The 27,575-nt window shown below is 47.1% G+C and overlaps 1 protein-coding gene across 16 annotated transcripts in view; it reads left to right on the forward strand.

Annotated features, from left to right (window-relative positions):
- Positions 1-3,301: 3,301 nt before the first annotated feature.
- The window catches only part of clasp2 (cytoplasmic linker associated protein 2), an 81,889-nt gene continuing 57,615 nt past the window's right edge, over positions 3,302-27,575 (forward strand). For 8 of the 16 annotated variants that reach the window (XM_031793222.1, XM_031793225.1, XM_031793228.1 and 5 more), the window contains exons 1-6: positions 3,303-4,228; positions 10,205-10,283; positions 12,665-12,768; positions 17,865-17,956; positions 18,722-18,797; positions 23,267-23,364. In XM_031793222.1, the coding sequence (XP_031649082.1) occupies positions 4,031-4,228; positions 10,205-10,283; positions 12,665-12,768; positions 17,865-17,956; positions 18,722-18,797; positions 23,267-23,364 (647 nt within the window). In that variant the 5' untranslated portion in view covers positions 3,303-4,030. Of the gene's footprint in view, positions 4,229-10,204; positions 10,284-12,664; positions 12,769-17,864; positions 17,957-18,721; positions 18,798-23,266; positions 23,365-27,575 lie in introns of all 16 variants that reach the window. The other 8 variants (XM_031793241.1, XM_031793229.1, XM_031793240.1 and 5 more) reach the window with 3 other exon arrangements.

Below are 27,575 nucleotides of genomic sequence, written 5' to 3' on the forward strand. Positions count from 1 at the left end.
CAGGGCCTCTTGTGCACTGGTTCCAAGCTGACCACTAGCCTCTTGTGCACTGTGTGACTGTGGAACACACAGGCCTGGTTCCAAGCTGACCACTAGCCTCTTGACCACTGAGCAACTCCTGAGTCCTCCTCAAAGAAAGGAAAGCCAGAGGTTTGAGCCTAAGTGATGATCATGCGTCTTAAAAAATAAATACATCTGGAGCAGTGGAAACAAGCAACGTGGCAGATACTTCACACAGTCTACAAGATGGAGATCGAGGGCAAGGTTATGGTTAATTCCACTGTATTTTCAGATGTTCAAGGGAGAGTTAAGAAGTGGTTACCAGAAGTGGGCCTTGATCAATTTGAGGACGAGGTATAGCTATGTTCCTGCTATGTTACCTACCATGAGCGTTCTTATCCACGGCGTTCCCGGGGATAAAGGGTCAGGGCTATGGGCCAGTGGTGGGTTTGGGATGAGGCCTGTGTGTGTGTGTAAAGTCTCAGACAGACAGAGGTGTATCGTATATAATATGGGTGTTTGACTTAGATGCTGCTGGTGCTGAGTTGTGAAGCTGACTGACCTCCAGGGTTGGAGTCAATTCCTTTTCAAAAATGGAATTGATCCCAACCCTGCTGACCTCACTACATGGCAGTGATACTAACAGCCTCTCTTTGACAGATGGTCTAACAGGAGTTTTATGTTGAAGAAAATAAATAATGAATAAATAAACATAACATAAATAAAAGTAACTGATAGTAAATGTGCTCTGACTATCTCTACAGTGGAATTTGTTCGTGTGTGTGTGTGTGTGTGTGTGTGAGAAATCGTCACCCTGACCAGCAGATGTCGCTGGCGAGCCGTGTAGGTTGATCAAGGGTTGAGATGCTCGCCCAAATCTGGACACCCATCAACAATATCTTATATATTCTCCATGTGCAGGTCATTTTACTTTGAGAAAATATAAGTATGATTATTTTCATCCAAGCTGCAGTAAGGATCAAATGTATTAAAATCTCCCAACTTCCATATATTTCCTTTTTAAAATTAGATTATGGGTTTAATATCCTTTACCAGTAAGTGGAAAAATGGTCAACTGTAAAATGATTACTTTAGGGGTAGACCTATGGGATAGACCTACCACAATCTCACCATCTCTAGGAAATAGCCCTCAGCAGCAGCGATATTACCGTAGTTTCCACATTCAGATAAAGTGATGGAGGGGTTGTTACTTAGCTTGCTCTGGCATGGAGCATATTGAAAAGATGTTCTACTTCCCTCCTCAAACAAGATTAAACTTTTATAAAACTATTCATATTTTTCGTTTCTGTCCAGATATTGCAGGTAATTCGTGATGTCTTCTCACTTGTGAATAAGTAACGGGCTGGGAATTTTCCGTCAGGCAGTAAACTGGATAGTTGTGCGCAGTGCTGAAAAAGCAGGGTTGCCAGTTTGGAGAAAATGTACATATGGGGCAGAACGTGAGGGTCTTGGTATCCATGAGGGGGAATTTGATGAGATGGGAGATGTATTTTTAGAGGTTGAATGTGTTCGATAAAGTAACACAAAAATTGCTAGGTGGTCCCTTACTAACAAGTCAGTTTGTCAAATTGATGCCCTGCTAGAGCTGTCCTGCTAGAGCTGCCCCAGTCAACTGTAATTGCTGTTATTGTGAAGTGGAAACGTCTAGGAGCAACAACGGCTCAGCCGCGAAGTGGTAGGCCACACAAGCTCACAGAACGGGGCCGTCAAGTGCTGAAGTGCGCAGCCTGTAAAAATCGTCTGTCCTTGGCTGCAACACTCACTCCCGAGTTCCAAACTGTTTCTGGAAGCAAAGTCAACACAAGAACTGTTCGTCGGGAGCGTCATGAAATAGGTTTCCATGGCGGAGCAGCCGCACAAGCCTAAGATCACCATGCACAATGCCAAACGTCTGCTGGAGTTGTGTAAAGCTCACCACTACTGGACTATGGAGCAGTGGAAACGTGTTCTCTGGAGAGATGAATCACACTTCACCCTCTGGCAGTCCAACGGACAAATCTGGGTTTGGTGGATGCCAGGAAAATGCTACCTGCCCCAATGCTCTAGTGCCAATTGTAAAGTTTGGTGGCGGAGGAATAATGGTCTGGGCCTGTTTTTCATGGTTCAGACTAGACCCCTTAGTTCCAGTGAAGGGAAATCTAAACGCTACAGCATACAATGATATTCTAGATGATTCTGTGCTTCCAACTTTGTGGCAACAGTTTGGGGAAGGCCCTTTCCTGTTTCAGCATGACAATGCCCCCTTGCACAAAGCGAGGTCCATACAGAAATGGTTTGTTGAGATCAGTGTGGAAGAATTTGACTGGCCTATTCAGAATCCTGACCTCAACCCCATCAAACACCTTTGGGATGAATTGGAACGTAGACTGCGAGCCAGACCTAATCGATCAACATCAGTCCCCGAACTCACTAATGCTGAATGTGGCTGAATGGAAGCAAGTCCCTGAAGCAATGTACGAACATCTAGTGGAAAGCCTTCCCAGAGGAGTGGACGCTGTTATAGCAGCAAAGGGGGGGGACCAACAATATATTCATGCTCATGATTTTGGAATGAGATGGTCGTCATGTAGTGTAAGGTAGCTACTGCATGTGCACATTTTCCAGACTGCACCTGAGTTAGCCCTTGGTCATGACTCTCAGGTCCATCGCATTACACATAAGAGTTGTTGGAAGAAGGAGGCTTCTGTAGGGGAGAGTTCTGTTAAGAGCCACAATGCCTGAACATTAATATTCATTGCTTGTGGTGCGGTTTTGGAAGCACAAGGAACTTATCTTTCATATCAGTGAGAAATAATAATAAAAAAGGTTCAATTGAAACACACCTTTAATAGTTTAACAGGCTCAAACAGTGTTTGAGTTTGTATTTCGCATCTTTGAAATTATTTTGATGTGATAGAGTAAAGTAGAAGCTGTATGTTTCTATAGCTGTATCACAATTGAGAATCAATTCACGTTTAGTTGGAATATTTGGCTGTTTTGGCTTCCAGGGCCAATTCACCCTTTAAACAGAACATGTAAGGTCCTTGGACTAACTAACATTAGGCTCCATTAGTCCAGTATTGGGCTACACCTGAGTATGACATTTACATTTTAATGATAAGGAACATCTGAGAAAACAGCTTCAAATATTAATAATTTTCATGCAACATGTAGACAAAATTAAATATACAGCAGTTATTTTTTGTGTCAAGAAAGAGGTATGAAAAATATTTCAAAGTAAACAGAGTAATGTGCGGGATAATAAATTCCTGGCAACCCTGCGAAGGACCCCTTCGTCGTCTGCTCCTACTAGTCAACTGCAGTCACCGGCTTGGCGCTGGCTTTCAGCGGGGGAGGGTTTAGCTAGACAGTTTAGCAGGGGCGATTATTCCCGGATTAAAAGTAGGCAGGAACTGTGGGAGGAAGGCTGAAACACTGTTCTCGAAGTTTTGGCGCAACTTTATTTTCAAGGGTTCGACAACACCTCCCTGGAGAGGTTTTTCAACTCATGGAATACATAAATGAAGCGAAACTAGGCGTCAGGCCTGTGACCAACTAGCTAACTGTTAGTTTAGCTAACGTTGCTTTCCACATATCTCGCTATCCACTAGGTGTTGCCACCGTGCGTGACTAACTTCGTTAGCTTAGCTACTAGTAGCTTTATTGTGTTATGGATTGATACAGGCCCGGTTAGTTTTACTGCAAATTTGTCTTATTTTTCAAAACTTTTAGAAAGTTATTGCTAACAAGTTATCCGAGAGCAACATTCTCTATCCTTCGCTGAAATCAAAGTTGAGCAGTGTGTGTTTTGGACAAAGTGATTGCGCTAGCAAGCTAATTTGACAGGCGTTTGTTTTGTTGTTGATCAAACGTAAAATAGCGGTCACCCAAGCGTCCAGGCAGCTGTCATCCGCTCAGAAGAAAGGGACCACCGACCGCAGCGAACCTTTTTCCACAACCAACCCGCCAGGACCCCCTGTCGTCTGCGGCTGGCCCCAGAAGGAGCTGGCCACACGGCACTGCCTGCCCAATGGAGGAACATGACAACATGGATTATTTTTACCAGCAGGTCCTGCAGAAAGACGTTACCCGCAGGCTGCAGGTTGGGCAGGACCTCATAGACTACCTGAACGACCCGCAGAGGTCCACCGATGTGGAGCAAGACAAACCACGGCTCGATAAAACTGTAGATGAGCTGACGGGATGGGTCAACTCCAGCAACTACAAGGTGAGGGGACATTGCGGTGTACTTTGCAGAGGTCCATTGTCCCCCAATCGATCCTGTTTTTGGTAATCGTTGACTAACTAGTTACTTTGAGAGAAATGTTTGTGGTGATAGGATGTCGACAGGGAATATATACTGTAGGGATGCCTAGCCAGGGGTGATGATCAGTGTGGGGACAATAGCTAGCTAGGAAGCGAGAAAGAAGTTACTCATTGGATAACGAACGGTCCCCGCCGTCTCGCTGTAACAGATACAGGTAACTGACTAGATAAAGGAAACGCCAACGTGGTGTCTAGGAGGGGCGTTGGGCCACCAAGAGCCGCCTGGACAAAGATTCTACAAGTGTCTGGAACTCTGTTGGGGCGAAACGACTCCAGTCTTCCACGATCAGTTCCATCATTTGGTGTTTCGTTGACTGAGGCGCGCAGGAAATCACCTGCTTTCAATATAATTTGTATCCCCAAGTGTTTCCTTTATTTTGCGAGTTACCTGTATTTTGAGCTGTAATTGTACCAAATTGAGCTGATCTGATTCAAACAGCCCACTAATGTCCTCCAAACTAGGCCTGCAGTTTAAAAGGGTAACATTTTCTTAAATGATAGCCGACGCTAGCTAACTGCTAACCATCCACGCTTGTTCAGCCAGTTAGCTAGAATAAACAGCGAATAATCTAGTACTAATACATTTAATACAAGTGATGTGTTATCTTGTGACTCGATGTGATGGGATTGAGTTCGAGATCCTTCAGTTTTTGGTTGTTTTCCTAGCCCAGACAGACTGCTAGTAGTGGGCTGTGTGTGTGCTTGGAGGAGGACCCCATTGTCAGAGGAGCACCCAGACTAGAGCAGAAGATGGGGGAGGGGTCAGGGCACCCCATTGTGTGTGTCAATTAGCGAGTTCGTTTTGCATGGCCCACTGACCCGGGTGGTGGAGTTTGAATGTTTTAGACCTTTCCATTGGTCCTTAAATTAGATCTCCACCCACCCGGGACACCGGTCCATGCAAAACGAACTGGCTCCGAATGTCATTTCGGTATCTGTGGAAAATGCTGGAATGTGGCCCTTGTTTTCTTTGCTAAGTTATCTCCTAAACCCAGACAGTTATGTCTGAACCATGGAATGAATCCCTGCAGCAGACACAGAAGGTGATGTTTGTTACATTCAACTGGAGGTGAAACTAGTTCAGTATAGATGACCTTCCCTGGTATAACACCAGAGTTTAAGCCCATGGAAAGTCTCAGGCTGGACCGGGCTGCAATGAAAAAGGTCACTAGACTTTCCAGAGGATTCAGTGAAATAAAACTGAAATCAGCTCAAAGTATCGTATTATTTCCCTTAGGGTTATATATTATTATAATAGGATGACATAGTTTGACAGAAACACAGAATGTGACATCAGCAGGATAATCACTTTGACCAGGGTGTGATTGAGTTAGTTATATGAGCCTGGTCCTTCAGTGTTTACAGTACATGTCTATATTCACACAGCATCTCAAAGGAACACATAGAATCAGGTCCCACCTGTCCTTTTATATTTTTTATTCATCATGATTTTACCCTTCTCTTCAAATTAGAGATCCTAATTGTCCGAGAGCAGAAAAGGGGAGGGGCCGGCTGCTGTGAAGATGCTGAGTCAGACCAGATGAGCTAGATGGAGGGAGGACAGAAGAGAGAGACTGAGATTGAGAGGGAGCGCGACTGCAGATAGGATTGGGATTCAGGAATAGCAAATGCGAGTGCAGGAGACAGGGATATTTGATGCAGAGTAGGAAAGGAGGAGAGGTTAGAGAGAGGTCAAGAATGATTGAGTCAGAGACAGGATGTGTAAAGCCCCAGACAGACTGAGACTCACTCAGAGAGTCTGCTGTACAGAGGAGAGTTGTCATTTTTTGTATTTAACTAGGCAAGTTGGTTAAGAAGACATTTTTATTTACAATGACGGCCTCCTGCTGGGACGGGGGCGGGGTTAAAAATATAGGACAAACACACACACCACGACAAGAGAGAGACCTAAGACAACAACAGCATGGCAGCAACACATGACAACAACACGGCAGTAACACATGACAACAACACGGCAGCAGCACAAAACATGGTACAGACAACAGCACAAAACATGGTACAGACAACAGCACAAAACATGGTACAGACAACAGCACAAAACATGGTACAGACAACAGCACAAAACATGGTACAGACAACAGCACAAAACATGGTACAGACAACACAAACATGGTACAGACAACAGCACAAACATGGTACAGACAGCAGCACAAAACATGGTACAGACAGCAGCACAAAACATGGTACAGACAGCAGCACAAAACATGGTACAGACAACAGCACAAACATGGTACAGACAACAGCACAAAGTGCAAGAAGGTAGAGACAATGTTACTGGTTCCTCTTTTATTTATGGACTAAATATATCCCTCTCTCTTCTCCCTCTTCCTCTCTCTTCCTCTCTCTTCTCCCTCTCTCTCCCTCTTCTCTCTCTTTCTCTCTCTCCCTCTTCCTCTTCCTCTCTCTCCCTCTTCCTCTCTCTTCTCCCTCTTTCTCCCTCTTTCTCCCTCTTCCTCTCTCTCCCTCTTCCTCTCTCTTCTCCCTCTTTCTCCCTCTTCCTCTCTCTCAAACACACTGCAGCAAATTCTCCTCATGCTCATTGACATAACAGTAAGACCATTCCCTCTGCAACACACGCTCCACAGCAGCCACATTAATATTGCAGACTGCCTTATCTTCGCTCTCTGAATGTTTTAGAGCTGCTGATCCACTGGGTTTGAACCCAGGTTAGCTGCACTCTACTAAACTTACCCTGCTGAGCTAAAGCCTGGGATAGTGTTTAGGTCTCAGACAATTGGAGAATCTCAACTGTACACTCCTGGTGTCCCCTCGCCTCCTTCTCAAAACCCATTGGAGGAGAAGGTCAGCGGTCCCTCCCTGGGACCTTCTCCTCAGTGGGTTTAAAGAGAGAGAGGACGGGAGGTGTGTGCAGTTGAGATTCTCCCATTGTCAGATCCCAGTCTTCTGAACATGGCCAGAAAGGGATTCCCCTTCTCAGATGGAGGCCAGGCTTTTCCTCTGGTTGGGACGGCTGGCCTGACAGTTGACCAGGCAGTTTTGGTAAAGATGCTACTTCATCTTTATTGTGTGTTTCTGCGAGGTCACTACCAGCCAGACAACATGCACAGTGAGTCATGAACACAGGCTGACAGCTGAGGATTGGTGTGTTGTTTTCAGTGTGTTAGTATCAGAGGGGCCTGACAATACCTGAGTGGACATATGGTCCTCTCTTCCCCTCCACTTCCTCCCTCTAGTCACAGTGAGTGTGTTCACTGCTCAGCTAGCCTGCTGACTTCCCCCACTGTCACCCCCAGGTAAACTCACACACATACACAGCCCCCTCAATCGCTCTCAACCCCTCCAGTGGAGCTGCCATATGGCTGGGAGGGAGGAGGGAGGGGGTGTCTTCTCTCTGTCCTTTGTCCTCCCTTCTCTGTCCTCTCTTCTGTCCTCCCTTCTCTCCTCCCTACTCTCTCCTCTGTCCTCCCTACTCTCCTCTGTCCTCCCTACTCTCTCCTTTCTTCTCACTCCTTCCTGTCCTCTTCTCTTCCTTCTCTTCTGTCTCCTTTGTCCTCTCTTCTCTCTCCTTCTCTCTTCCCTGTCTTCTTCTTTTCACTCTCTGTCCTCCCTCCTCTCTCTTCTGTTCTCTCTCCTCTGTCCTCCCTACTCTCTCTTCTGTTCTCTGTCCTCCCTATTCTCTCTTCTGTTCTCTCTCCTCTGTCCTCCCTATTCTCTCTTCTGTTCTCTCTCCTCTGTCCTCCCTACTCTCTCTTCTGTTCTCTCTCCTCTGTCCTCCCTACTCTCTCTTCTGTTCTCTCTCCTCTGTCCTCCCTACTCTCTCTTCTGTTCTCTCTCCTCTGTCCTCCCTACTCTCTCTTCTGTTCTCTCTCCTCTGTCCTCCCTACTCTCTCTTCTGTTCTCTCTCCTCTGTCCTCCCTACTCTCTCTTCTGTTCTCTCTCTTCTGTCCTCCCTACTCTCTCTTCTGTTCTCTCTCCTCTGTCCTCCCTACTCTCTTCTGTTCTCTCTCCTCTGTCCTCCCTACTCTCTTCTGTTCTCTCTTCTCTGTCCTCCCTACTCTCTTCTGTTCTCTCTTCTCTGTCCTCCCTACTCTCTTCTCTGTTCTCTCTCCTCTGTCCTCCCTACTCTCTCTTCTGTTCTCTCTCCTCTGTCCTCCCTACTCTCTCTTCTGTTCTCTCTCCTCTGTCCTCCCTACTCTCTTCTGTTCCCTCTCCTCTGTCCTCCCTACTCTCTCTTCTGTTCTCTCTTCTCTGTCCTCCCTACTCTCTCTTCTGTTCTCTCTTCTGTCCTCCCTACTCTCTCTTCTGTTCTCTCTCTTCTGTCCTCCCTACTCTCTCTTCTGTTCTCTCTCCTCTGTCCTCCCTACTCTCTTCTGTTCTCTCTCCTCTGTCCTCCCTACTCTCTTCTGTTCTCTCTTCTCTGTCCTCCCTACACTCTTCTGTTCTCTCTTCTCTGTCCTCCCTACTCTCTTCTGTTCTCCTCTGTCCTCCCTACTCTCTTCTCTGTTCTCTCTTCTCTGTCCTCCCTGCTCTCTCTTCTTCTCTGTCCTCCCTGCTCTCTCTTCTCTTCTCTGTCCTGTCCTGCCTGTCCTCTGTCCTCCCTACTCTCTTTCTTCCTTCTCTCTCTTCTCACTCCTTCCTTTCCTCTTCTGTCTTCTCTTCTGTCTCCTCTGTCCTCCCTTCTCTCTCTCTCCTTCTCTTCCTTGTCTTCTCTCTCTCCTTCTCTCTTCCCTGTCTTTTCTCTCTCTTCTGTTCTCTCTTCTCTGTCCTCCCTACTCTCTCTTCTGTTCTCTCTTCTCTGTCCTCCCTACTCTCTCTTCTGTTCTCTCTTCTCTGTCCTCCCTACTCTCTCTTCTGTTCTCTCTTCTCTGTCCTCCCTACTCTCTCTTCTGTTCTCTCTTCTCTGTCCTCCCTACTCTCTCTTCTGTTCTCTCTTCTCTGTCCTCCCTACTCTCTCTTCTGTTCTCTCTTCTCTGTCCTCCCTACTCTCTCTTCTCTGTCCTGTCCTGCCTTTCCTCTGTCCTCTGTCCTCCCTACTCTCTTCCTTCCTTCTCTCTCTTCTCACTCCTTCCTTTCCTCTTCTGTCTTCTCTTCTGTCTCCTTTGTCCTCCCTTCTCTCTCTCTCCTTCTCTTCCTTGTCTTCTCTTCTCTCTTCTCTGTCCTCCCTTCATTACTCTCTTTGCCTTGCCTCCTCTCATCCCTCTCTCAGCCCTCTCTCTCGGTGTGTCGTCTGTCTTGTAAGCAGCCATCTTCTCTGTCCTCCTCCTCAGACCTCTGGACCTGGTCCAACATATGATGTCATGACGCCTTTGGTCTCAATACTCCACAAGAGAATAATCTGAGACATACGATAGAACTCCCTCTTTCTACCGCTCCCTTTTTCTTTACCTCCCTCTTTCTCTCCCTTTTTCTCTCCCTCTCTCTTTCTACCGCTCCCCTTTTCTCTACCTACCTCCCTCTTTCTCTCTCCCTTTTTCTCTACCTCTCTCTTTCTCTCTCCCTTTTTCTCTCCCTTTCTCTTTCTCTCTCCCTATTTCTCTCTCTCACTCTGTGGTTACCTGGCTCCTCTCAATCTGTTTGACTAAAACAGTGAATAACAGCAGTCAGGATCTCTCTCTCTGGGAGAGGGGGAATATTTTTACAGATTTTCTCTGGAATGTTGTGCTTCCATCGTGGTCTGCCAACATAAGCATTCCAGACACACAGCGCCCTCTGCATGAGATCAGATCCTAATCTCTCTCTCTCACACACACACACACACACAAACACACCCACACACACACTGGAAAACTAGACTACAGAGAGAGACAGAACTCTAACTTTGATACTGTGTGTGTTGAGGGGGTGTGTGTCTGTGTGTCACCCTGTGTTGACAGTATTGTGTTTGTCTGTCCTGTAGGTGGCGTTGTTGGGGATAGACATTGCCGGGGCGTTTGTCGATCGCTTGGGGGAGCGCTTCAGAGGATACCTGGGAACAGGTGAGATGCTTACATTCCTCTACCTCTTCTCTCTTTCTGTTTCTCTCACTCTTTCTCTCCCCTGATTCATCCTCTTTTCTATATTTAGGCTGCACATCGTCTGGCTTACTGTAGGACCAACCCATCTAACCCCTTTACACACACACACACACACACACACACACACACACACACACACACCCTACAGCCCTCATGGACTGCTCCTGTATCTGGCTTTGGTGTGCGTGTGGTGTACTTATATAACTCTGTCCTGTCAGACCACTGCCGCAGGTGCCACCAGTTGTCATTGTCACCCAGGCTGGCCACACACACACACAGTCTAGCTCTAGGAGGAGACAGGCTGTCAGACTCCAAAGGGAAAACGACCCTCTGTGACCTTGCCTGAACCCAACAGAAAACACACACACTCCTCTCCTCTCTGTGGTGTGTGTGTGTGTGTAATGTCCTTAATGGAAAAGTTTAGTCAAATATCTCTCTTGGCGTTCAGGGCAAAAATATCCTCTAGACAAGCTCTATCGTCCTCTGGCTCTATCGTCCTCTGGCTCTATCGTCCTCTGGCTCTATCGTCCTCTGGCTCTATCGTCCTCTGGCTCTATCGTCCTCTGGCTCTATCGCCCTCTGGCTCTATTGTCCTCTAGCCCTCTGGCTTTAGTCCTCTGGCTCTATCGTCCTCTAGCCCTCTGGCTCTAGCCCTCTGGCTCTAGCCCTCTGGCTCTATTGTCCTCTAGCCCTCTGGCTTTATTGTCCTCTAGCCCTCTGGCTCTAGCCCTCTGGCTCTATTGTCCTCTAGCCCTCTGGCTCTATTGTCCTCTAGCCCTCTGGCTCTATCGTCCTCTAGCCCTCTGGCTCTAGCCCTCTGGCTCTATTGTCCTCTAGCCCTCTGGCTCTATCGTCCTCTAGCCCTCTGGCTCTATTGTCCTCTAGCCCTCTGGCTCTATTGTCCTCTAGCCCTCTGGCTCTATTGTCCTCTAGCCCTCTGGCTCTATCGTCCTCTAGCCCTCTGGCTCTAGCCCTCTGGCTCTATTGTCCTCTAGCCCTCTGGCTTTAGTCCTCTGGCTCTATCGTCCTCTGGCTTTAGTCCTCTGGCTCTATCGTCCTCTAGCCCTCTGGCTCTATCATCCTCTGGCTCTATCGTCCTCTAGCCCTCTGGCTCTATCATCCTCTGGCTCTATCATCCTCTGGCTCTATCGTCCTCTAGCCCTCTGGCTTTAGCCATCTGGCTCTATCGTCCTCTAGCCCTCTGGCTTTAGCCCTCTGGCTCTATCGTCCTCTAGCCCTCTGGCTCTATCATCCTCTGGCTCTAGCCCTCTCTCTACAAACACAGAGGAGAGTGAGATGAGATCATAGTGATTAATGAGGGACATTAGTGATCTACACAGAACTGACTCACTCCCCACTCGCTGTTTGTTGTGTATTTCTGTTCCTCTCTCCTGTCTCTCGTTGATGATGGGCTGTGGCCATCTTGTCCAGCGTTGTGAGGAGTGTTTGTCCAGTGTTCAGAAGAAGTGAAACCTCAGTCCTCTAATGCAACAGTTTAAAGAGCTAAAATTACAATGAATGAAGAGATGAGTTTTCTGGTAAATACCACATTGAACTCCCACATATATTCAGTATGTGTGTGTTTGATGCTAACATCAGACGATGACGTGTGTCCGTCTCGGCAACAATGCCCCCTGACACTGTGTGCTGGACCCGTATTGCCCCTGTTGCTTATGAAACCAGCTGTGGTAGCAACAACCCACCACACACACACACACGCACACAGAGGCATTCCTCCCAAAAAACATCAGCGGGGGAGTGACATGGTGATGTCATCTTAGAGCAACCTTCCTCGCCTTCGGTTTGTGTGTGTGCGCACGTGTGTTTGAGGTTCAAAGGGGGAGTCTGAGGATTGCATAAAACAGTAGCAGAGAAACTAGTGCCTCTAAGGAAAATCTCAACTCCATCTCGTCCAAACTCTGTTTCCTCTCTGTCTGTCTGGTCCAAACTCTGTTTCCTCTCTGTCTGTCTGGTCCAAACTCTGTTTCCTCTCTGTCTCTCTGCTAGCAGACAACTGTGTGAACTCGACAGTAACCCTGTCCCATAGAGACCCACTGTCTAATTAAGTCTGTCTAGTAGCCTCTGTACCTGCAATGTTTCATTATGGATTCAAGTCAAGTTTTCAAATATGCCATTTGATTGTCTCTGTGTGAGTAAGTGTGTGTGATTGACCTGTGATTTGTGACATTTGTTGTTTTCTTAAACAAGTCCACTAGGGGGCACTAAGGTCGTGTGTGTGTGTGTGTGTGTGTGTGTGTGTGTGTGTGTGTGTGTGTGATTTAATGCACATAATAAAGGGTACATGGTTATGTATTATATTATGTGCTGACATCTCTCCACAGTGGTCCCTGCGTTAGTGGACCGGTTGGGGGACAGTAAGGACCAGGTCAGAGAACAGAGTCAGACGGTCATCCTCCGCTGTATGGAAGTCACAGCATCGCCTATGGTGAGACACGCACGTCATATACACACAGCATCGCCTATGGTGAGACACGCACGTCATATACACACAGCATCGTCTATGGTGAGACACGCACGTCATATACACACAGCATCGCCTATGGTGAGACACGCACGTCATATACACACAGCATCGTCTATGGTGAGACACGCACGTCATATACACACAGCATCGCCTATGGTGAGACACGCACGTCATATACACACAGCATCGCCTATGGTGAGACAGGCACGTCATATACACACAGCATCGCCTATGGTGAGACACGCACGTCATATACACACAGCATCGCCTATGGTGAGACAGGCACGTCATATACACACAGCATCGTCTATGGTGAGACAGGCACGTCATATACACACAGCATCGCCTATGGTGAGACAGGCACGTCATATACACACAGCATCGCCTATGGTGAGACAGGCACGTCATATACACACAGCATCGTCTATGGTGAGACACGCACGTCATATACACACAGCATCGCCTATGGTGAGACACGCACGTCATATACACACAGCATCGCCTATGGTGAGACAGGCACGTCATATACACACAGCATCGTCTATGGTGAGACAGGCACGTCATATACACACAGCATCGCCTATGGTGAGACAGGCACGTCATATACACACAGCATCGCCTATGGTGAGACAGGCACGTCATATACACACAGCATCGTCTATGGTGAGACACGCACGTCATATACACACAGCATCGCCTATGGTGAGATTCACGTCATATACACACAGCATCGCCTATGGTGAGACACGCACGTCATATACACACAGCATCGTCTATGGTGAGACACGCACGTCATATACACACAGCATCGCCTATGGTGAGACACGCACGTCATATACACACAGCATCGCCTATGGTGAGACACGCACGTCATATACACACAGCATCGCCTATGGTGAGACACGCACGTCATATACACACAGCATCGCCTATGGTGAGACACGCACGTCATATACACACAGCATCGCCTATGGTGAGACAGGCACGTCATATACACACAGCATCGCCTATGGTGAGACACGCACGTCATATACACACAGCATCGCCTATGGTGAGACAGGCACGTCATATACACACAGCATCGTCTATGGTGAGACAGGCACGTCATATACACACAGCATCGCCTATGGTGAGACACGCACGTCATATACACACAGCATCGTCTATGGTGAGACACGCACGTCATATACACACAGCATCGTCTATGGTGAGACAGGCACGTCATATACACACAGCATCGTCTATGGTGAGACACGCACGTCATATACACACAGCATCGCCTATGGTGAGACAGGCACGTCATATACACACAGCATCGCCTATGGTGAGACAGGCACGTCATATACACACAGCATCGTCTATGGTGAGACAGGCACGTCATATACACACAGCATCGCCTATGGTGAGACACGCACGTCATATACACACAGCATCGTCTATGGTGAGACACGCACGTCATATACACACAGCATCGTCTATGGTGAGACAGGCACGTCATATACACACAGCATCGTCTATGGTGAGACACGCACGTCATATACACACAGCATCGCCTATGGTGAGACAGGCACGTCATATACACACAGCATCGCCTATGGTGAGACACGCACGTCATATACACACAGCATCGCCTATGGTGAGACAGGCACGTCATATACACACAGCATCGTCTATGGTGAGACAGGCACGTCATATACACACAGCATCGCCTATGGTGAGACACGCACGTCATATACACACAGCATCGTCTATGGTGAGACACGCACGTCATATACACACAGCATCGTCTATGGTGAGACACGCACGTCATATACACACAGCATCGCCTATGGTGAGACACGCACGTCATATACACACAGCATCGCCTATGGTGAGACACGCACGTCATATACACACAGCATCGCCTATGGTGAGACACGCACGTCATATACACACAGCATCGTCTATGGTGAGACACGCACGTCATATACACACAGCATCGTCTATGGTGAGACAGGCACGTCATATACACACAGCATCGCCTATGGTGAGACAAGCACGTCATATACACACAGCATCGTCTATGGTGAGACACGCACGTCATATACACACAGCATCGTCTATGGTGAGACACGCACGTCATATACACACAGCATCGTCTATGGTGAGACAGGCACGTCATATACACACAGCATCGTCTATGGTGAGACACGCACGTCATATACACACAGCATCGCCTATGGTGAGACAGGCACGTCATATACACACAGCATCGTCTATGGTGAGACAGGCACGTCATATACACACAGCATCGCCTATGGTGAGACAGGCACGTCATATACACACAGCATCGCCTATGGTGAGACACGCACGTCATATACACACAGCATCGCCTATGGTGAGACACGCACGTCATATACACACAGCATCGCCTATGGTGAGACACGCACGTCATATACACACAGCATCGTCTATGGTGAGACACGCACGTCATATACACACAGCATCGTCTATGGTGAGACACGCACGTCATATACACACAGCATCGCCTATGGTGAGACAGGCACGTCATATACACACAGCATCGCCTATGGTGAGACACGCACGTCATATACACACAGCATCGCCTATGGTGAGACACGCACGTCATATACACACAGCATCGTCTATGGTGAGACAGGCACGTCATATACACACAGCATCGTCTATGGTGAGACACGCACGTCATATACACACAGCATCGTCTATGGTGAGACAGGCACGTCATATACACACAGCATCGTCTATGGTGAGACACGCACGTCATATACACACAGCATCGTCTATGGTGAGACACGCACGTCATATACACACAGCATCGTCTATGGTGAGACAGGCACGTCATATACACACAGCATCGTCTATGGTGAGACACGCACGTCATATACACACAGCATCGTCTATGGTGAGACAGGCACGTCATATACACACAGCATCGTCTATGGTGAGACACGCACGTCATATACACACAGCATCGTCTATGGTGAGACACGCACGTCATATACACACAGCATCGCCTATGGTGAGACACGCACGTCATATACACACAGCATCGCCTATGGTGAGACACGCACGTCATATACACACAGCATCGTCTATGGTGAGACACGCACGTCATATACACACAGCATCGTCTATGGTGAGACAGGCACGTCATATACACACAGCATCGCCTATGGTGAGACAAGCACGTCATATACACACAGCATCGCCTATGGTGAGACAAGCACGTCATATACACACAGCATCGTCTATGGTGAGACACGCACGTCATATACACACAGCATCGTCTATGGTGAGACACGCACGTCATATACACACAGCATCGTCTATGGTGAGACAGGCACGTCATATACACACAGCATCGTCTATGGTGAGACACGCACGTCATATACACACAGCATCGCCTATGGTGAGACAGGCACGTCATATACACACAGCATCGCCTATGGTGAGACAGGCACGTCATATACACACAGCATCGCCTATGGTGAGACAGGCACGTCATATACACACAGCATCGCCTATGGTGAGACACGCACGTCATATACACACAGCATCGCCTATGGTGAGACACGCACGTCATATACACACAGCATCGCCTATGGTGAGACACGCACGTCATATACACACAGCATCGTCTATGGTGAGACACGCACGTCATATACACACAGCATCGTCTATGGTGAGACACGCACGTCATATACACACAGCATCGCCTATGGTGAGACAGGCACGTCATATACACACAGCATCGCCTATGGTGAGACACGCACGTCATATACACACAGCATCGCCTATGGTGAGACACGCACGTCATATACACACAGCATCGTCTATGGTGAGACAGGCACGTCATATACACACAGCATCGTCTATGGTGAGACACGCACGTCATATACACACAGCATCGTCTATGGTGAGACACGCACGTCATATACACACAGCATCGTCTATGGTGAGACAGGCACGTCATATACACACAGCATCGTCTATGGTGAGACACGCACGTCATATACACACAGCATCGTCTATGGTGAGACAGGCACGTCATATACACACAGCATCGTCTATGGTGAGACACGCACGTCATATACACACAGCATCGTCTATGGTGAGACACGCACGTCATATACACACAGCATCGTCTATGGTGAGACAGGCACGTCATATACACACAGCATCGTCTATGGTGAGACAGGCACGTCATACACACAGCATCGTCTATGGTGAGACATGCACAAAAGTGAGAGAGAAGGGTAAAGACGCACACTGCCACACGCCCGTGGTCAGACAGATCGTACACTCCCTGACATCCTGTATTCCAGGAGCGTTCGGTGTCAGGCCTGGAGGTCTGCAGCTCCTGTAGATCACCTAGCAGAACATTGTTACAGCCACATTACATTATAACCTGATTACAACTAACTGGCTTTAATCAGGATATTTTAACCAGCTTGGCCTGCTGGGTAGAGGAGTTCAGGCGCAGAACTGTGAGAAGCTTGGCCTGCTGGGTAGAGGAGTTCAGGCGCAGAACTGTGAGAAGCTTGGCCTGCTGGGTAGAGGAGTTCAGGCGCAGAACTGTGAGAAGCTTGGCCTGCTGGGTAGAGGAGTTCAGGCGCAGTACTGTGAGAAGCTTGGCCTGCTGGGTAGAGTAGTTCAGGCGCAGAACTGTGAGAAGCTTGGCCTGCTGGGTAGAGGAGTTCAGGCGCAGAACTGTGAGAAGCTTGGCCTGCTGGGTAGAGGAGTTCAGGCGCAGAACTGTGAGAAGCTCACCTCCGAGAGCAAGAGTTTACAGCAACCAAAGCCCAGTCTCTCTCCCTCTGATTCGATCATTAATACATCATTCACCAAAGCTGGCGAGCTCTAGAGTAAGACAGTATCAGCAGCTCCCTCATCTGGACATAACCAGAACTGCATGGAAAATTACTTACACAGACACTGTAACCTTCTCTGTCAGTAATCTGCTGAGCCCCCTTCAGTTTGCCTCCCATAGACTCCTTCAATGTTAACTCTCTCTCAATCTCTATCTCTCTCTGTAGTATGTGTGGGAGAGGTTGCTTCCTGGTTTTAAACATAAGAATTTCCGCAGCAGAGAGGGCGTGTGTCTGGTTCTCTGCGCCACCCTCAACACGTGAGTACTTCCTCTTTCACCATCAATCAATTCCTGAGGTCACAAGTCATACGGAGAGGAAAGGAGAGAGAGGGTCATATACCACAGAACAATATGAATCCCCTACTGCAGCTTACATGGGACATAATCATATTGTTTGTGTGAGAGAGAGGGGGATCAAGAACCACACAACCCACTCTCTCTCCAGAATGACTCCTCTTACCTGTGTGAGAGAGTGATTAGAGGTCAGAGTTGGTGACCTACCCTGAGTCCCAATCTGTCCACTTCTCCACTCATCTCCACATTTTTTATTTAACTAGGCAAGTCAGTTAAGAACAAATTCTTATTTCCGATGACGGCCTAGGAACAGTGGGTTAACTGCCTTGTTCGGGGGAACAATGACATATCTTTACCTTGTCAGCTCAGGGAGTCGATCTAGCAACCTTTTGGTTACTGGCCCAACCCTCTAACCACTAGGCTACCTGCCGTCCATTTAGAAGTATTGGACTGGTGTTAGGATTTAGGGAAGTGGAGAAAGTACTTGACTTGCAGGGTTAGTTTATGCTGCTAACACTACTCTAAGGCATGCACCACTCTCTTAACCTAAAGCCTTCAAAATCTCCTCGCTAATTGGACCATCATCTCGCTAATAGCAACACTGTTGTGGAACTTTCTAAGCTGCTACGTAGCTAAAGGTCTCTCTAAAGCCTACTGGTGAAGGCTACTGAATGATGGTCGGTTACACAACTAAACTCATACCATCTCTCTCTCTTCACCCCCCCTCAGGTATGGTGCTCAGCCTTTGAGTCTCAGTAAGATCGTTCCGTACCTCTGCACTCTGACAGGAGATCAGAACCCACAGGTAAGAGACGCTGCTTGAGGGTCAACCTGAATTGTCTCTGTCCCTGTCTCTGTCTGTATTTAAAGCCTAACATGTAGAGAATGTTCAATCAAATGTATTTATAAAGCCCTTCTTACATCAGCTGATATCTCAAAGTGCTGTACAGAAACCCAGCCTAAAACCCCAAACCACAAACAATGCAGGTTTAGAAGCACGGTGGCTAGGAAAAACTCCCTAGAAAGGCCAGAACCTAGGAAGAAACCTAGAGAGGAACCAGGCGAGGAAAGCCCTGTTACAGACCTGCTTTTGGTTTGAGTTCCGTTAAACCCATTGTGGAGAACATAGAAGTTCTAATCATTGTGTTTCTATGGTGGAGTATACGACAATACAGGAGTGCCAGTGTGCTGGAGTTTCTTATTCTAATCGTTTCCTCTGTTATTAGCCAGTCAATGTGAGACTGTTAAATAGCTGGGTGAGAGAGAACCCTGGTTTCACCACTGAAACATGAGTCCCCAACCCCGTCTCATCCACAGAGTGTGTGTTTATTAAGACTGGGAATTGCCAGGGACCTCACCATACGTTATCATCACCATACTTAGGTGCTGATACGATATGTATTTCAATTCTCAAGATTCTATATAAATTGCGATTCGATAATGAGATTTTATTGGGATTCGATGTTCCAAACATATTGCTCAACATATGTCTGCTGCAGAGAGACGAGGGCCATTACAACGACTTCTGATCAGTCAGGAAAATAAAAGTGCTGAGAACATGTTGGCTCCCTATTAGTTTGTTTTTTAAGATGGAGAACAAGCTGCAGGTACAGCCAACTAGCGCAAAAATAATATTGCAGCGTTGTCAAAACGATACATATCAGGATATACATTTATGATAAATTGTAACTATTGATTTTTCTTTTGTTTATTGTTTTCGTCCCACCCAATCATTAGGGTCTGGGTCTGTCCCAGGGTTGAAATCTGTGCCTGTCAGCTACCCATTCATTAGGGTCTGGGTCTGTCCCAGGGTTGAAATCTGTGCCTGTCAGCTACCCAATCATTATCCTCCTACACTCTAGGGATGTGACAAATGGATCATTTTGCTTAACTTTTAAACTGCCATTTCTTTTTTTGGTTCTCCGTTAAAATGATTTAAAAACAAATCATAAAATTCCACGTCTATTCACAATGCAGAAAAATGGTTCTGTTACGTATGACCTCAAGGACTGGGGAATGAACTTTTATATCTCCCGCAGTCATATCCTCTTTAAAGCACCTTGGCTACGGCATGTTGGTTTGTCTGTAAGGTTACACTATGGCTTTTTAAATGCCCACACAAAACCTTCTCTGGAAATGGTTTCAAAGCGCCACTGAACGGGCATTTTACTTGTCTGTAAAGGAATGCCACTTCCGAAGCGGGACTAACGTCCATCACTAGGCGACCAGAACTGTTAATCAAATCATCTCGAGCTGCCTGTGTGTAGACCGTTTTCTCCTACAGAAGTACTTTAAAGTTCATTAAATACTGTGACTTACCAAGACATTTAGTAGAAAGTACCCATCTTCCTCTAGGAATCGACTTACGATTCAGTCTTTTTGGAATGGAGGAGACTGATTAGTTGGCATACTTCCAAGAACACAAACACTTGCATCTTTCATAGCGAGCTAGTGAGGAACGGAGAGAGAGGGGAGGGGCACAGTCAGGTCGGCCACCAGGCAGAAAGTCAGAACCGTGCACTAGGCCAATCTGCCAATCAAAAACTGTATCTTGCAATTTCTTTGCTTGCAACGTCTCACAACGTCAGTAAAGCAGGGTCTATCATCAATGAATAGGCTAGGATACCCTACTAGCAACAGACCGAAGACTAAACACACACTCGCATTGTTAGTGAAGAGAAAGAGCAGCTGCATTAGTATTTGTTTATGTTGTGGGCAACGTGGTCTTTTATCTACTTCCCCAGTGTCAGATAAACTCGTGGATGTCATTTTTTTGTCCCGACCTATCACCATCCCCCATATTCCTTGGCAGTCCCGCCCACACACAATCCATTCTGCCTCTGCTCTCAGCCAATCAGAATTTAACACTTGCAGTATTCAGCCAATCACAGCACCCTTTACAACACCAAGCCAATCACGTCTCGAGCGCATGGCTCATATGTGTGTGTACCCCTCCCACAGTGTTTTAATCCCACTCAAAGAGGAGTGGACCTAATCTGTGTGTTTATGGAAAATCCTCCTTCTTTTAGCACACACACACACACACACACACACACTGGCACCATATGAATACACTCTGCCAAGTCCTGCAAGCCCAGTGAGAATGATGGTTGTGAAGTCACATCTTACTGGGGGGTAAGAGGTGTGTGTGGGGGGGTGAGTCGATGGAAAGTTCATGCATTATCCTCTGCCGATCAGTTATCTGAGGTCACTCATCCTGTCTGTCCTGACCACACACACACTCCTGACGGTGTGTGTGTGTGTTGGAATTCTGATGGGCTGAGCGCAGAGGCAGAATGGGTTGTGTGTGGGTGGGACTCAACAGCCTTGGTTTCTCTTATGACTGCCTCGCCTGGTTCACTAACTACTTCTCAGATAGAGTTCAGTGTGTCAAATCGGAGGGCCTGTTGTCCGGACCTCTGGCAGTCTATGGGATGCCACAGGGTTCAATTCTCGGGCAGACTCTTTTCTCTGTATATATCAATGATGTCGCTCTTGCTGCTGGTGAGTCTCTGATCCACCCCTACGCAGACGACACCATTCTGTATACTTCTGGCCCTTCTTTGGACACTGTGCAAACAAACCTCCAAACGAGCTTCAATGCCATACAACACTCCGTCCGTGGCCTCTAACTGCTCTTAAATGCAAGTAAAACTAAATTCATGCTCTTCAACCGATTGCTACCCGCCCGCCCGCCTAGTATCACTACTCTGGACGGTTCTGACTTAGAATATGTGGACAACTACAAATACCTAGGTGTCTGGTTAGACTGTAAACTCTCCTTCCAGACTCACATTAAACATCTCCAATCCAAAATTAAATCTAGAATTTATTTCCTATATCGCAACAAAGCCTCCTTCACTCATGCTGCCAAACATACCCTCGTAAAACTGACTATCCTACCGATCCTTGACTTCGGCGATGTCATTTACAAAATAGCCTCCAACACTCTACTCAGACTGCATCCAGTTTGCTATCACAGTGCCATCTGTTTTGTCACCAAAGCCCCATATACTACCCATCACTGCGACCTGTATGAACTCATTGGCTGGCCCTCGCTTCATATTTGTCGCCAAACCCACTGGCTCCAGGTCATCTATAAGTCTTTGCTAGGTAAGCTCCACCTTCTCAGCTCACTGGTCACCATAGCAACACCCACCCGCAGCACGCGCTCCATCAGGTATATTTCACTGGTCACCCCCAAAGCCAACACCCCCTTTGGCCGCCTTTCCTTCCAGTTCTCTGCTGCCAATGACTGGAACAAATTGCAAAAATCACTGAAGCTGGAGACTCATATCTCCCTCACTAACTTTAAGCATCAGCTGTCAGAGCAGCTTACCGATCTCTGCAGCTGTACACAGCCCATCTGTAAATAGCCCATCCAACCAACTGCCTACCTCATCCCCATATTTTATTTTATTTCTGCTCTTTTGCACACCAGTATTTCTACTTGCACATCCTCATCTGCACATCTGTCACTACAGTGTTAATTGCTAAATTATAATTACTTTGCCACTATGGCCTATTTATTGCCTTTCCTCCTTCATTTACACACACTGTATACAGATGTTCTATTGTGTTATTGACTGTATGTTTGTTTATTCTATGTGTAACTATGTTGTTTGTGTCGCACTGCTTTGCTTCATCTTGGCCAGGTCGCAGTTGTAAATGAGAACTTGTTCTCAACTAGCCTACCTGGTTAAATAAAGGTGTTCTCAACTAGCCTACCTGGTTAAATAAAGGTGTTCTCAACTAGCCTACCTGGTTAAATAAAGGTGTTCTCAACTAGCCTACCTGGTTAAATAAAGGTGTTCTCAACTAGCCTACCTGGTTAAATAAAGGTGTTCTCAACTAGCCTACCTGGTTAAATAAAGGTGTTCTCAACTAGCCTACCTGGTTAAATAAAGGTGTTCTCAACTAGCCTACCTGGTTAAATAAAGGTGAACTAAAATAACCGGTGACCTTACAGTGGGAGAACTCACTGACTCCCCTCTGAGTCCCTGGCTGTCTGTACTGTTGACTCCTCTGGCTGTCCACAAGTTTGAGTTATGATGCTCCTGTTTAGAGTCAAGAGCCAATAGGATGCTTAAGTTTAGAGTTAAGGGCCAATCGATGTTTAATGCTACAGTAATTCTTATCTCCATCTGCTATTTGACTAAAATGTGAATAATATGAAATGAAATAGGATATTATTTAAGTGTTTGATACTGGATAAATAAAGATAAAATCCAAAGATGAGATAATATTGTGGGATGTTGTGTATCCTGTGTGCAGGTGCGTGAGGCTGCCACAGCATCGCTGGTGGATGTGTATCGCCACATAGGAGAGAGAGTCAGAGCCGACCTTGGAAAGAGAGGCCTGCCTGCCACACGGTGAGTCTATCTGTATGTGTGTGTGCTTTTGGTGTGTGTGTGTGTGTGTGTGTGTGCTTTTGGTGTGTGTGTGTGCTTTTGGTGTGTGTGCATACTACAATATATTTTGTATGTGCCATGTATGGGTTGTCACTAGATGTCGACCGATTATGATTTTTCAACACCGATACCAATTAATTGAGGACCAAAAAAAGCCGATACCGATTAATCGGCCGATTTTTTTTTTTTATATTTATTTATATATATTACAACAATACTGAATGAACATTTTTATTTTAACTTAATATAATACATAAATAAAAATCTATTTAGTCTCAAATAAATAATGAAACATGCTGAATTTGGTTTAAATAATGCAAAAACAGTGTTGGAGAAGAAAGTAAAAGTGCAATATGTGCCATGTAAAAAAGCTAACGTTTAAGTTCCTTGCTCAGAGCATATGAAAGCTTGTGTCTTGAGTCTTCAATAATCCCAGTTCTTCAATATTCCCAGATAAGAAGTTTTAGGTTGTAGTTATTATAGGAATTATGACGCGTCAACTATTTCTCTCCATACCATTTGTATTTCATATACCTTTGACTATTGGATGTTCTACTAATAGGCACTATAGTATTGACAGCCTAATCTCAGGAGTTGATAGGCTTGAAGTCATAAACAGCGCTATGCTTCAAGCATTGCTAAGAGCTGCTGGCAAACGCAGTAAAGTTTGAATGAATGCTTACGAGCCTGCTGCTACCTACCACCGCTCAGTCAGACAGACTGCTTTATCAAATATCAAATCATAGACTTAGTTATAATACACTGCTCAAAAAAATTAAGGGAACAATTAAACAACACAATGTAACTAAGTCAATCACACTTCTGTGAAATCAAACTGTCCACTTAGGAAGCAACACTGATTGACAATACATTTCACATGCTGTTGTGCAAATGGAATAGACAACAGGTGGAAATTATAGGCATTTAGCAAGACACCCCCAATAAAGGAGTGGTTCTGCAGGTGGGGACCACAGACCACTTCTCAGTTCCTATGCTTCCTGGCTGATGTTTTGGGCACTTTTGAATGCTGGCGGTGCTTTCACTCTAGTGGTAGCATGAGATGGAGTCTACAACCCACACAAGTGGCTCAGGTAGTGCAGCTCATCCAGGATGGCACATCAATGCGAGATGTGGCAAGAAGGTTTGCTGTGTCTGTCAGCGTAGTGTCCAGAGCATGGAGGCGCTACCAGGAGACAGACCAGTACATCAGGAGACGTGGAGGAGGCCGTAGGAGGGCAACAGCCCAGCAGCAGGACCGCTACCTCCGCCTTTGTGCAAGGAGGAGCAGGAGGAGCACTGCCAGAGCCCTGCAAAATGACCTCCAGCAGGCCACAAATGTGCATGTGTCTGCTCAAACGGTCAGAAACAGACTCCATGAGGGTGGTATGAGGGCCCGATGTCCACAGGTGGGGGTTGTGCTTACAGCCCAACACCGTGCAGGACGTTTGGTATTTGCCAGAGAACACCAAGATTGGCAAATTCGCCACTGATATGCTGATGTGGTTGGCCCTGGGTTCCTCCTAATGCAAGACAATGATAGACCTCATGTGGCTGGAGTGTGTCAGCCGTTCCTGCAAGAGGAAGGCATTGATGCTATGGACTGGCCCGCCCGTTCCCCAGACCTGAATCCAATTGAGCACATCTGGGACATCATGTCTCGCTCCATCCACCAACGCCACGTTGCACCACAGACTGTCCAGGAGTTGGCGGATGCTTTAGTCCAGGTCTGGGAGGAGATCCCTCAGGAGACCATCCGCCACCTCATCAGGAGCATGCCCAGGCGTTGTAGAGAGGTCATACAGGCACGTGGAGGCCACACACACTACTGAGCCTCATTTTGACTTGTTTTAAGGACATTACATCAAAGTTGGATCAGCCTGTAGTGTGGTTTTCCACTAATTTTGAGTGTGACTCCAAATCCAGACCTCCATGGGTTGATAAATTTGATTTCCATTGATCATTTTTGTGTGATTTTGTTGTCAGCACATTCAACTATGTAAAGAAAAAAGTATTTAATAAGAATATTTCATTCATTCAGATCTAGGATGTGTTATTTTAGTGTTCCCTTTATTTTTTTGAGCAGTGTATAATAAACACAGAAATACGAGCCGTTGGTCATTAATATGGTCAAATCCAGAAACGATCATTTTGAAAACTAAATATTTATTATTTCAGTGAAATACGGAACCGTTCCGTATTTTATCGAACGGGTGGCTACCCTATGTCTAAATATTTCTGTTACATTGCACAACCTTCAATGTTATGTCATAATTTTATAAAATTCTGGCAAATTAGTTCGCAACGAGCCAGGCGGCCCAAACTGTTGCATATACCCTGACTCGCAATAGAAGTGACACAATTTCACTTGGTTAATATTGCCTGCTAGCATGAATTTCTTTTAACTAAATATGCAGGTTTAAAAAAGATATATACTTCTGTGTATTGATTTTAAGAAAGACATTGGTGTTTATGGTTAGCTGGTTAGCTGCGTGCAGCGATTGTGATTCTTTTCGCGAATGCGCTTTTGTTATATCATCCCACGTTTTGGCAAATGCCGATTACCAATTTGTTATGAAAACTTGAAATCGTCTCTAAATAATCGGACATGCCAACTATTCAGTCAACCTCTAGTTGTCACACCATTGTTGTTGACACTTTTTGGAGAAACCTGTCAAATGCTAGCCTGTTTAAAAATAATGTCAGTTCTGTCTGGCTGGTCAATACAGAGAGGGAGAAGGGGAGGAGGGACAGAGAGTGGGAGAGGGCACTGGACAATACAGAGAGGGAGAAGGGGAGGAGGGATAGAGAGTGGGAGAGGGCACTGGACAATACAGAGAGGGAGAAGGGGAGGAGGGACAGAGAGTGGGAGAGGGCACTGGACAATACAGAGAGGGAGAAGGGGAGGAGGGATAGAGAGTGGGAGAGGGCACTGGACAATACAGAGAGGGAGAAGGGGAGGAGGGACAGAGAGTGGGAGAGGGCACTGGACAATACAGAGAGGGAGAAGGGGAGGAGGGACAGAGTGGGAGAGGGCAATGGACAATACAGAGAGGGAGAAGGGGAGGAGGGACAGAGAGTGGGAGAGGGCACTGGACAATATAGAGAGGGAGAAGGGGAGGAGGGACAGAGTGGGAGAGGGCACTGGACAATACAGAGAGGGAGAAGGGGAGGAGGGAGAGAGAGAGTGGGAGAGGGCACTGGACAATACAGAGAGGGAGAAGGGGAGGAGGGACAGAGAGTGGGAGAGGGCACTGGACAATACAGAGAGGGAGAAGGGGAGGAGGGACAGAGAGAGTGGGAGAGGGCACTGGACAATACAGACAGGGAGAAGGGGAGGAGGGACAGAGAGTGGGAGAGGGCACTGGACAATACAGAGAGGGAGAAGGGGAGGAGGGACAGAGAGTGGGAGAGGGCACTGGACAATACAGAGAGGGAGAAGGGGAGGAGGGACAGAGAGTGGGAGAGGGCACTGGACAATACAGAGAGGGAGAAGGGGAGGAGGGACAGCGAGTGGGAGAGGGCACTGGACAATACAGAGAGGGAGAAGGGGAGGAGGGACAGAGAGTGGGAGAGGGCACTGGACAATACAGAGAGGGAGAAGGGGAGGAGGGACAGAGAGTGGGAGAGGGCACTGGACAATACAGAGAGGGAGAAGGGGAGGAGGGACAGGGAGTGGGAGAGGGCACTGGACAATACAGAGAGGGAGAAGGGGAGGAGGGAGAGAGAGAGTGGGAGAGGGCACTGGACAATACAGAGAGGGAGAAGGGGAGGAGGGACAGAGAGTGGGAGAGGGCACTGGACAATACAGAGAGGGAGAAGGGGAGGAGGGACAGAGAGAGTGGGAGAGGGCACTGGACAATACAGACAGGGAGAAGGGGAGGAGGGACAGAGTGGGAGAGGGCACTGGACAATACAGACAGGGAGGAGGGACAGAGAGAGTGGGAGAGGGCACTGGACAATACAGAAGGGGAGGAGGGACAGAGAGAGTGGGAGAGGGCACTGGACAATACAGAGAGGGAGGAGTGTGCAGCCTCTGAAGAGCTCCATTGAGGGACTTGCTCTGGTTACCGTAATAAGGAGCCTGGAGTGTTGTCATTCTGAGCACAGTCTCCCCTCTCTCTCTTTTGCACTCTCCATCTCTCTTTCTCTCATGTATGAATAAATAGTGTGTG

This window comes from Oncorhynchus kisutch, linkage group LG17 (assembly GCF_002021735.2).
Source record: "Oncorhynchus kisutch isolate 150728-3 linkage group LG17, Okis_V2, whole genome shotgun sequence".
Classification (NCBI taxonomy): domain Eukaryota; kingdom Metazoa; phylum Chordata; class Actinopteri; order Salmoniformes; family Salmonidae; genus Oncorhynchus; species Oncorhynchus kisutch.